Source organism: Dromaius novaehollandiae, chromosome 5 (genome assembly GCF_036370855.1).
Source record: "Dromaius novaehollandiae isolate bDroNov1 chromosome 5, bDroNov1.hap1, whole genome shotgun sequence".
Taxonomy (NCBI): Eukaryota; Metazoa; Chordata; class Aves; order Casuariiformes; family Dromaiidae; genus Dromaius; species Dromaius novaehollandiae.
Genome location: NC_088102.1, coordinates 24,971,592 through 24,983,902, shown reverse-complemented (window position 1 = coordinate 24,983,902; position 12,311 = coordinate 24,971,592). Strand labels below are relative to the sequence as shown.

The following is a 12,311-nucleotide window of genomic DNA, read 5'->3' as shown; positions in this document are numbered from 1 at the left end:
ATGTATGCACACTTTTACACCCAATTTCCATTTGTGGATGATGCGCTATTACATGCAAGTGTATACCCATTCACACTAAGTCTGTTTCTCAAACTAAGTGTATTTCTTATTAATAATTTGCTTTTTTGTAATCAGTACATGTAATGGCCCTTGATTTTTTTAAAATTATTTTTGGCATAGAAATACAAAAATATTTGTTAGCTGCCCTGCAATAGCCACGGATGAGTGCGCAGTCTAACTGCTTGCAGATAGGAGACAGACAAGGAGCCACACTAGGACATGGGGTAATAGATCTCATCCAGTTTCCCCGTGGGAAATAACCAAGAGTTAGGAGCAGCAGTCAGGCCCCAGCTATCTTTCTTGTGCCAGTCCTGCCATTAAGTGCTCTTCCATACCCACCTGTGGATGCTTATCAAAAGAAACAAACATTTTGTCCTCACACAGTAAATGTGGCTTTCTTTCCTGAGTCACAGAAACAGCCTGGGACTTCAGCAATGTCAAATAACTTAAATATCGCTATTTTGATGTGCAAAGATACAAATGGTAAGAAACACAGGCCTAATTCCCAGAGACTTCTATTTGCTACTAAAGATACCTCCATTCAAAGGATGAATCTCTAATGTTAGCTAGTTGCAGTGTAGCTACTAACCTTTTCCATGGAGTGGGTCTTTGGTCCATTTTCCAGGTCATGTGCTTCAGGAAAACCTATTGGCTGAGCACTGAGGAAGCAGCTCCTGATTTACATTAGGAAAAATAATACAGGAAAGTAACTACTAGTCCCTTCCAGCTCATCCTACTCCCCTTGTACTTATAGACTATGTTATGACTTTATTGATTGCCTGCAAGTAATTCAGTGGCTGTACTGGCAGGTGACTGAATTTACAGCTGTTCAGGCATACTCATCTTTAAAACCCATAGCAAGGGAAAACCGCTTTTGAGTCAGGAATGCAGCCAGACCTAAATAAAGCAAGTCCCATCGGCAGAACCCAATGACAGCGCTGAGAGCCCTAGACAAGGATTACCAAAGTCTTATTACACTGCTACAAGCACTGAGAGAATCCCAACCAGTTTTCTTAATTGTTTCTGAGCTCCCTGGGTGCTGCTCTTTTGACCATGAAGACCTGGGTAAATGTGTGGGTAAACAGCCAGGGAAAGCATCCTCTGCTCTGGATTCACAGCAATGTGCTAATTTAAAGGAAAATAGTATTTTCATCCTTTATAAAAACTGATGTATGAGGGAGAAAACAGCTTCATGCATTAATGATTGGAGCTTTTGTTTGTTTTTTTGGGCAAGGCTCAGAACTAAGGAAATAAAACCCCCTCTGCTTATTCTTTGAATGTAGCACCTTTGATTTTGGATACCTCTCTTTTCAATGACTGACTTGAGGTTCATTGTAGCTCATATTTCCAGGGCTCCTGGAACTGCAGCAACTGCAGCTTCTATAGCTCACATGACACTGGTACCATGAGATTTTAATGTCTTGCTCTACAAGACACTTTAAAGTCTTGGAGGCTTGTTAAACAGATGGCTCACTATACATTTCCATTCTTTTGATGACTGCCATGGTGTTGGAAAGCAGCACCCTGACTATCTTTCGCTTGTAAAAGAAAAAAGGAAGTGTAGTCTCTTAGATGAATTTTGCTTGGGACCAGCCATGTTTCTCTTTACAGCACACTTACTGTTTAGCCCAAAACAAATTCTCCTGTTGTTCTGCCTATATCAACTCCCTTTATCTTACTTGTTTGCACAGTCTCTCTCTCTCTCTGTCATTCTCACTGTCTGTCAGGTCATAGAGGAAAGGGTAACTGGTTCCCCAGCATGTATTTCATAGCTCCCTTACCTCACCCAACTCGTAGGAGGGATATAGCCACCACTGTATGGTGATCGTACCAATTGCTCCAGGGCTGTTTGCTCCCACTTTTCTGTTGCGGTTGACGACACATGACAAACCTAATCGCACAAAACCAAACCCAGATTTTCTCAAGAGAAGTTCTGCTTGAAAACAGACTCTCTCTGGCTATACTGCTGCTGATTGGTATATCCCTAATCATTATGACTCTTTATTTACAGATTCTTACTCTTTCCCCTCTTTCATTTTTTAAAAACTGCATTTAGTTTCGGCTGCTGAAATAATTATTCTTACATCTGTCAGAGTAAACACAAAATTGGTCCAGTTAAGCAGCAAATTGCACCCTATTTCTCTTCTCTCCCATTCTGTATAATCTCTCTTGCTGGGTCATATCTCTGTAATAAATATGACCATCTCTGCTGTTCAAAGCCTTAGCTACCTGGCAGAGTATCCAGGCAGGGTGTCCATGGTGCTGTTATCCATGGCCTTGATTTCCTGCAGGACTGTCAGCATTGCCCGAAGTGCCTAATAGCACAGATACTATAGCTCTGCCCATCTTGGACAGCATAGTAAAGGATGTTCACAAGGCTCTAGGTATAAATTTAAAGCTCCTGTTATGGGAAATATCCCAAGAGATGCTGAGCATTAGGATGTTAAACAAGAGAAGGAAATGCTCAGAAGCTCTCTAGTTCAGACTCCCCTACTTCCACTTGTTTTCTTTTTGCACACTCCTCAGTTACTGTTTATTAGATTCCACAAGCATAGTTTTTTGTTTCTTTTTCTTTCCATATACCTTTTTTTCCTCCCTTCCTTCCCTGTAACCTCTGAATGAAGCAGGGCAGCAAAGGTTCCCAAACCTGCCACTTCACTGCCCATTTCATCTTCTCCCTGAACTTTACGAGCATCCTATTCAGCGCTAACATTCAGAGAGCAAGATGGGATTGGGCTCTGAGGAACTGGCAGGGCTGGGGACCTTTGAAGGGAATCCCTCTACCTCCCAACAAGCAAAAAAGTATTCCCAACCTCCAGAGCTAGTTGAAATCTGGGCTGGGCGTTCGTGCGGTTAGCTGTTTGCAAGTGGCCATTTTATGACAGGACACAACTGGGCAGTATATTAACCCTTTCCTTACCTGAATGGACAGTGGCAAATGTGCCTGAGTACATATTAAAAAGTGTTCTGGGCTGGCACTAGGGGGAATGAGAAGAGGGTCTTTGGGACAGTTGGAAAGGGTTAAATATTGCACCAACAAATCTCAGGCTGATTTTACAGGTATTCTGTGTTGGACAGATGGTGTATTTATGCAATAACAATACAAATTAATTCAAAAGAAACCAAGTGTAAAGGTTGCCTTTAAACTTCAAGCTTCTTAGAGAAATTGCTGAAGGTTTTTAAAAAGAGAAATGACACTGGAGTATGACTTGTATTTTGAGGGAGAATTTTTTTTTTGTGCCTTAATTGTCAATTTTTTTCTTGTAATTCACATCAGTTCATGGTCTAGAGTAGAAGATACTCTTAGATGCATAGGTTTCTATAAAAAGAAATAGCTTTCTGTGTCAACATGTGGATATATATGTATATTGGTATATCTCTCTATACATATTTGTATATATATATGTGTGTGTATATATATATATTTATGTAACAGATATTTATGTAGAATATACTGTACATATACACCCACTACTGAATTTGTACAGACTGTATATAAGTATAAAATGGCCACATCTCTTTGCGTGTGTCTGTCCCCGGAAGGGTGGACTGATTGTTTTTGGATGTCTGCAGCTGTTACCTTGAAGGATGCAATTTCATCTTTCATTTATTTTTCCCCATCTAGACTGTATCAGGATAAACTGTAACGCCAGTAAGTTTTCCCTCAAGTTTCATTTTGTTCTCTCTCTATATGTATTAAAAAATAACTTTATTTTCTTTGCTGTTTTATAAGCTGTTTTTCTTTTTCTTTTATTTTTTTCTTTCTTTTTTTTAATACTTTGGAAATTGAATGGTTGGGTGAGATAGGAGGCTGGGGGGAGGAGGGAAGACCTTACAGTGCTTGTATGTGAAAATTTTGTGTGAAGTTTCTCCAAGGAGGAGACGAGCTGTTATTTCATAGCTTTGCAGAAGAGCACCTGAGGAACCTGATGAGCTGATATTAGATTTCACTGGTAACCTGTTGTCTTTAGAAAAACATTTCAAAAACGACATAAAAATAACAACAGGTACTGTATGCACTTCTCCACTACAAGAAGGCATGTATATTAAAAAAAAAAATCCCAAACCCCTAGTTTTGTTCAGAGTGGTGACAACTTAACCTGATATTTCTTCAAAGTCATTTTTATTTGGGCATTGACTACAAGAAAGAAAATTAAATCTTAGATATAGGGTGCATTCTCTGAGTTGTATTCTCATATAACCTTTTTTGTAGTATGTACTACTCCTGGGTTTCTATGATAAATTCCAGGTGCATCTTTGGGCCACTGAAAATCCCTTTCAGTCTGTAGGAGTAGGGAAGGGGGCTTAAAATCACCATGAAAAATAATAGTAGAAGATCATGCTCTACTGTAGACTGCTACCGAGTAAATAAAATCTTTTCTGCTAGGTTTCAAAAGAGCTGATTGAAATTAATGTAGGCCTCAAACTAAAAAGCACTTCCCAAAGTATGGATCCCAAGTATTCTTCAAGGCTTATCCTAGTTAAAACTGGATTCCTTGCCAAACTGGCAGATCCTCTGTGCTAGATTTTACATGGAAAGATTTATGCAATGCTAAATAATCACTTTGGAAATGCTGTAATGGATTAAAAGGCAAAGCTAGCCAGTGTGTTTTCTAAAGGTTGTGGTCTCTGAGCTCAACAGTGAGCTCCAACAAAGCTAGAAGGAAGATGGAAAGAAGTGTGTTGCAGCCCCAAAAGCAAACACTGAGCTTTCAATGAGCCGTGGAGCAATGCACTGCAGAGCCAGTTGCAGCAGCGGTGCAAGGATTTCATTGCAAAACAGTTTTATAACATTGCCTTAATTTTGGATAAGAGTATGTTTGCAGTGTTAGACAGAAGATAGAAGTTTTTTGGTTTTTTTTTCACACGTGGTATTTGATAATCTAAAAGGTGCTGTATGATTGTAGATAGAAAAAGTATACACCTAACCAGATGGTAAATAAGCTTTCCCTCCTGGTCACTGCCAGCTGTTTCAGATCCTACTTAGCAGGGAAGTGGAAACAATTAGTTTCTTGGTCCTGGGGAGGTGGTCCCTGGGAACCTATAGTCAGAGATTGAAGCCAAAGCGTAGTCTGATATGTGATTATTCCAATTGTGAGCCCTGATATGCAGTAGGAGCTTGACCATGAGTTCACAGCTTTTGAGAACTGCAGCCTTCTTCAGCCCCATTGCAAGGCTATGTAGAATCAGTCCTGTATTAGTCAAAGCTTGACAACTCTTGTTGAATTCCTTTTGATCTTCCAAGTTTGAACATGGTATTTCAAGATGAAGCGGGCAATAGGAAAAATTGTCTGGAATCTCTGCTAACTGAGATTGGCAGCTTTTATTCAGCAACACAGAGGACATTTGCATAAAAATAGGTTCTTTTGTGTCCTAGGAGTTCATATGCTCTTACTGCTTAGCCACTTGTAACTCTATCTAGACACTTGCGCCATAGTTCTCATTGATGTGTGTCATCTGAGCATCTGTATCAGCTCTTCCGGTATCACCTGATGTTGTTGGCAGCATCTTCAACTTCTCATGACAGCTGGCTGTTAAAACTTCATCCATAAAAGACTGTCTTCAGGTGGGAAATCAGGTCTGGGAGCAAGGAGCAAAGATCTTGTTTTCATGCAAATCAAAATCTAGCAGTAATTGGGGGAAACATTAAAGAAAAAAAAAGAAAAAGAGAATGCCAAAATCAGAGCAGTGGGAAGACAGTCTGAATCCAGTGCTTTTGTTAGCTTCCCCAGAAGCATCAAAACATCTTAAATCATTTTGCTTCCATGCATTTTTAATAGCTGAGGCTGTTGCATTTTTAAATATATTTGTCCTCTAACGGCTTGAATTTATTTATTTAAAAACACTTCAGATTTTCCTAATTTATTTTTTGTGATACTCTGTGGAACTTTGCTTAAAATGGACAACCCCATTCCCAGTCTCTCCAACACCTTGCCCTATTGCTGCCTGTTGCAGTGGCTTAGGTCATCTGTCCTGCTTCTTAGAAGGAAACCTGCTGGGAGCTTATTAATTGAGAAACTGTATACCCTTGCATGAATACAATTTAGTTAGGCAAGAGCAAACAAAATATCACTGCAACCATTCTTGCAAGGCACACTGGCTTTTATTTGTGTATAGACACTTATCCACACAGAGATGGGTCTGCCAGGGTCAATGAGCAATGTTTTGGGATGAGAACAAATAAACTTGAGGAATGAGTTTCCCAATCAGTTGAAGAGTTTCAGGTCAAGCAGTCACCATTGCTAACTGAATGTAAGGGACCTGCAGCATGGTTTTAAAGGTGAACAGAGCTTTACTTCTGGGATCTCATGGAATGTGTAGGTTCAAGGTCCTACTAGCAAGATCACAGCAATCACTGCAGCTCATGCTCTCTGAGAGAAGTCTAGCATATTGTCACAGGTAAGCATTTAACTTCTGATATACTTACTCTTAATTTTCATCGAAAGGTGTGAGGTTTTCTTGTTTGCGTATCTTTAGATATCATATATCTGATGTCAAATGCTGTTTTCCATCACTTCATTTCTTCTTGCCCTCTTTGTTTTTCATCCCTGTCATATCTCAGTTCTGGAATGGAAGACTGACATTGTTTCCAAGAACAGGAACATTTCTTACTTTCTCTGTATTTATTTTAACACTTATTTCATCCCCTCATTACACTCTTGAAGAGATCTAACCTGATCTAATCTGTTTCTGCACACTGACAGAATCTGAGGTACCAAGATTAGTTTGTTGTTTTGGATCCAATTAATTTTTTGAATGTTCTTTGACAATAGAAGGACACTTAGGGTGTGGATTGGTTTTCCCCTTCCAGTTGTATCACCTCCTGTGTTTAGTGCCTTAATTCAATCTTATGCAATGTTAATGTTTCTTTCAGTAAATGCTACTGTAACAACATAAAATGTGAACCTATGATGTGTAACTGGGAGAGGTTTCAAGTTTTTTTTTTTTTTGCTGTATCATCATAAGTGAATAGGAAGCCATGCTAACTGTAATCTAATCAAAATGTTATAAAACCAAGTGCATTTATCTGATTCCTAGGGATGTTGCTGTCATTTTAATAAAAGCTTAATAGTACTCTAACATGAAAACATTATTTGGAAAGTGAAGAGGTGTGATTAAACATACACATCATATTTGTGACTCTAGTATCTCCTAATATCAGTTAAACGTAATCAGGAAGAAATGAATGCTTATACAGCCTGAAAAGTGACAAGTTATTAGTATGTCACATTGTAGTGATGGAAGTAATCCTGGTGTCTGTAGCATCTGTACAGCTTAGCTGAGAATGTTCTCACCTTTGAGAAGTCTCAGACTGAGGGCGCTGGTTTGGCCCAGTGCTGCTGCACTGTAATACAGAAGAAAGGAAGTGAGCGAGCCTTTCTTTGGAAGGCCTTTACTTCAGTTTGGTGGTTAAACAGCAGTCCTCTTAGGTGATAAGAATTTCTCTTCCCCATGGCAGCTACTAGAATGTGAAACGTTGTCTCAGAGTTGCTTGTTTCAAGTCCAGTCCAACTCACTAGTGAAGAAAAGCTCTCGACTTAAACCTCTTGACTCAGAGGTTGCTTAACATCCTTACAAAGTGAAATAGTGCTCCTGAGTTTGTTTTAAAAAGATAGCGACAAAGTCCATGCAGTTACCAATTGCAGTGGAGAGGACAAGGACCTTTGGTGTTCCACGTGGAGTCCTTCCAGCTACATGAGAGGTAATAGGTGAAGCACATACAAGAAGCTGCTGTGCTGCTCTCTGGACAGTGTGTCTTCTGTAGGTTAGATTCTATAATTAATTGCTAGAACATCGACAGTGTTCTTTTATCAGCAGAAAATTGGGACAAAGCTAGAAACTCATGCTTTAGGATTTGGGAGGAAGTGAATATTTTATATTTGTGTTTAGTTTTGTCTTAGAACAACCCAGGGAGAGCATCTCTAATGAGACCTTGAATAGTTAAAAGAAAAAACAAGCCAGCACAAGCATCGCTTACTATGCTAGGTGCCACCCTATCAGTAAATTTTAAACCAAATCACTGAGCCCTAAGGCTCAGCAGATACTGGATAAGGAGTGGCCAGTAAAGAGGCTCTAGGGATTTGTACTATTGGATGCAGAGCCCTGGGTGTAATGAGTGAAAGCTTTTCACAATGTCTTTAATCATCCTTGTCCATACAGTGTCAAGAAGATTAAAGTTTTGCTATGGCATAATTCATTAATTTCTAGGGGCATAGCCCATCCTCTTCTCTTCCTAGGAGTTGGGAAGAATCATACAGGACAACAAAGTTGAAAAAAATTGATTTGTAAGCTTCATAAAGCTATAATCCTAAACTGCATTTTGCCATATCACAAGATCCCTGCATCTCAGAGTATCTCAAGGGCCATAAATCTGGGCTAACGAATTGAGTGCATTACATGTTTACCAGACTTCAGCTAGCCCCAGCTCCTGCTTAGCAGCAATTAGCCTTCATCTTCAAGCTAATGCTGTCACATCCTTTGAAAAGCTCTAGTCTGATGCTTCAGTTCTAGTGCTCAGGGAGAGACCTCACCAAGACTTCTAAGGTCATCAGTTTGAAGAGATGGTGATGTTTAGAGCAGAGCTTGGCAGAACACTTTGAGTGTTATTTTTAACCAAATTGCTATGGTGGAACCTAACAGGAAAGAAAAGTAACTTTGGAAACTCACAACATCTGTCAGGATTCAAAGACCTGATTTTGGATAACATCTATGGCAGTTTAACTGACTGTCTTCCATGACCCAGAAGCTTTTCTTGACTCCTTGCCACTTTTTGAAAGGTTGTCTTTTTGCTATATATTCTTATTTATAAAGTTTTCATTCCTGTAGCCTCAGAACCCCTCCCATGGGGGTATAACTAAAAATGAGAACCGTTGTGAAGGGGACAGAGACAAAACTACCCTATAAAATCACCCCATTGGTCACTAAAGCTAGTTAGACATCACTAAATGTTAGAAATTTCAGTTAAAACTTTAGGATTCTGGTTGCTTTACAAAGACAGATTATGAAATAGGAGACAGTTGGAGGAGGGGGGAGGTTATTTTGTTTTGTTTTTTTGCTAGAGGAGAAAGATGCTATAGGTGAACCTTGGAGTAGCCTAGGAAGGTGTTTGTGTAGGGTAAGTTTTGAGCTTCCTTTTTCATGTTTTTCTGAGGAAAGCAGGATGACTTGCTCCCTTTCCTGTTGCAATGTTTGGAGGATCTCAGCCAGGGCGCTTGGGAAACTGACTTTGATAGAAAAGCTTCTGTACTTCTCAGTTTGTTATTTTGGCCACTTCATTGCATAAACTGATCTCTCTTCCTTTCAGATCAGCTGTCGTCATTTGCATTTTCCTCAGAAAGTAGCTGTAGTCTTCAAAGTTTGTGAACCTCATGCTATAGGGCCAAAATAGGCAATACTTTTGCTGTCTTACAGCAAAACAGAAGGCCAAAGGTCTGCTGAAATAGCATTATCCATGGTCTCCAGGCAGCGAGCACATGGCCATTTCTTTTTTTGTTTCATTGATTTTCTTTTTCTGCTTAAGGCACTGAGTGTGAGGAAACTTGATGTGTGAGGGGTAATATCAAGAAGCTGTGTGTATTGCTTCCAGGATTAAGACATGTCAGGCTGTTGACTATCTTAAAATCAGAGAGAGAAGTTGCCTTTCCGCAGCTAGGAGCTTTTTTCCACTCTTTAACAGTCTTCATGCCACACACCTGTTTCAGCATTGACTGCCATTGTCCTTCTGCCACTACGACCCATCACATTGCCTGTCTTTTGCACTGTAAAGCTAGTTTGTCTAGCAAATGTACAGCTGTTAGAAAATCTCTGTCAGGGAGCAAAGAACTGTTGTTGTGCACAGGTGCCTGAGTGGTAAGATAAAACCTTACTTTAAAAACATGCTTTGGTTCTTCTATGCTTGACCATTTGCCTCTGTGAAATGAACTGGGGATAGGTGAGCTGCAGATTTCCAGTTTATCTCTGAAAGAAGCACCTTAGAAATATTTACAGTTTGTGCAAGGACTGAATGAGTCCTAGAGAAGAAGAACCCTTCTCCCAGAGAAAGTCTTCCCTGACTGAGCTGGTGCACACTGGTGTGCAATGCATTTGGCAAGCTTGCATTGCTGCTACTTCTCTGGAAAGCTGCCCTTAGCAAACTTTTCACTGGTGCAATCTTTGTTCATAATTGCTTGTCTTCTGCTCCTCTCAGGAAAAGCTGATTCTTGGGATTTCAGGCCCAGGCAAAACATTATGGGCTTCTTACTTCCAGAGAATGTGAAATGCCTGGCAAAACTTCTCATGGCACAAGCAGACTGGCTTGTGTCTGGTACTGTGGCCAGACTGGTACTGGGACTGTGGCCCACGTGTCACAGATGTGTTTGATAAGTGGTAAAGGTTTATTATATCATCATAAACCATTTTCTAGCTAGTAGAAAATGCAATATGCTGAACAGATTTTCATTCTGAATGTGAAAGGAGAGGAAGCCTTAAAGAAATTTTTAAGTCATTTTCCCAATGAAATCTCTTTTGACTTGTGTCACTTCAGTGGCTGCGATATTAAACAGTCATGTGTGCACACTTCATTATGGAAGAACAGGTTTTTCCTCTTGGTGGATTTCACAGTCCCAGGCCTAATCATGAGTTGGGGGTCAAATCACTGGGTGCAGTTTTAATTGTCTCCAGTGTTCCAAGGATATGTTACTATTTTGGTTTGCTCATGAATGTGAACTAGAGAATCACCAGCATGCATGAAACAAAACAGGGAAAGTATATTGCTGATTAACTGTTAACACAAGATGGAAATAGAGTACATTCAGGTATGGGTTTAATTGTCTGTTAAGAAACTATTAACAGGCTGGCATCTCTTGGACTAGTGTCTTCTGTTTCCCCTTGTTTTTAGGGGAATCTCAATTGAAATTATTCAACCAACTGTTTAAAACAGGTAGAGAAAAGATGAACTGTACCTTGTTTTACTTTTGACTCACATCAGCATCTTTCAAAGTGAGAGCAGTTGTCACTTCAGTGAAGCCATTAGCACCTTTGGAACTTCCTAGTGGAAACCTACTTGAAGCAGTCAAGCATTTAAACAGAGTTATGGTCTCCCATCTAGCATGGTGCTCCTCATGAGTTCTTTGAGTTTCATGATAGCCTAAAGAGGAGGGAGAGTAGTTGCCAAATCATTCTGCTGCCTACCAAACCACAAACCTTTCTAAGCTGAGTTGGGAGATCTCATGCTTTTCATATTTCGTTATCCACCTCCCAAGTCCTTTTGCATGCATATAAGGATTCTAGATTGGAATGCATTCCCTGGATTCCAGCTGAAGCTAATGCTGACATATGCACATAACTCACTTTTTAACAGAGCTCATAATAGCTGAAAAACCATTTTATAGTCTATCTGATACAGCCCATAGTGTATATATACCATTTCACTCACGTACTGTTAAGTACGGACTGTAGGGGTCCTGCCTCTTTCACTATGCACTGGCATGTACAGTTAAAGATATGTGCATCTCATTTAGTTTATAATGGTACAAGGTCTGATCTGAATAAAGTGGGCTTTCGCGTCAATGCCATAGAAAAGATGCTAGGTGCAAATGCTACTAAAAATTCCATCGTCTTTCTTAAAAGGAGAAATGTTTCAATTGCAAAGAACCCCCTTGAAAGGACTACGGAAGTGTGTAATTTTTTTTCCCTGTAGGCTTGTAAGGTGAGTTTTCTTGGTAGGATAGTGAATGAAGCCAGGAGTTTATAAGAGCTCTTATGAATTAAATATCCACTACTACTAAAATGCAGCCAGTTCTACTGTGGAAAATGGCATCAAATATCATATAGTAACTCTGATTCAACTTGAAAGGGGAGAAGTGTATTTATAGATGACCACTGAGATTTCTGGAGGTCGGTATGCAGTTGCCCAAATCATATACAGGTGGTTACCAATATAGTGTAATACTAATTGCATACAACCCAATTACATGGCTACCATAGCATATTCTTCCAACTCCTCCATATCTCCCATGTAAATACTCACCAGGATTAGTCCTAGGTTTATCAAAATATTGATGAGGTATGTGTGGGTAATATCACTGCCATGTTTGCTATGGGCAGAACATTAGCCCCATTTAGTTCCATGTTTTGCTGTACTAAAAAGGATGGAAGTTTGTCACTTCCCATTTGTTACGATATTTTGCTGCTTAGGATAGTTTTAGATGAAGGGAAATATATACAAGCAATGCCAATAAAATTGACCAATTTTCATTGTAATCAAAGTTTAT

At 39.7% G+C, this 12,311-nt stretch overlaps 1 protein-coding gene across 5 annotated transcripts in view; it reads left to right on the top strand.

The window, feature by feature from the left end:
• The window catches only part of NRXN3 (neurexin 3), a 1,034,003-nt gene that overhangs the window by 369,845 nt on the left and 651,847 nt on the right, over positions 1-12,311 (top strand). For 3 of the 5 annotated variants that reach the window (XM_064512238.1, XM_064512236.1, XM_064512235.1), the window contains exon 8: positions 3,686-3,712. The exons of the other annotated variants lie outside the window; for them this stretch is intronic. In XM_064512238.1, the coding sequence (XP_064368308.1) occupies positions 3,686-3,712 (27 nt within the window). The remainder of the gene's footprint in view (positions 1-3,685; positions 3,713-12,311) is intronic. 5 annotated transcript variants of the gene reach the window in all.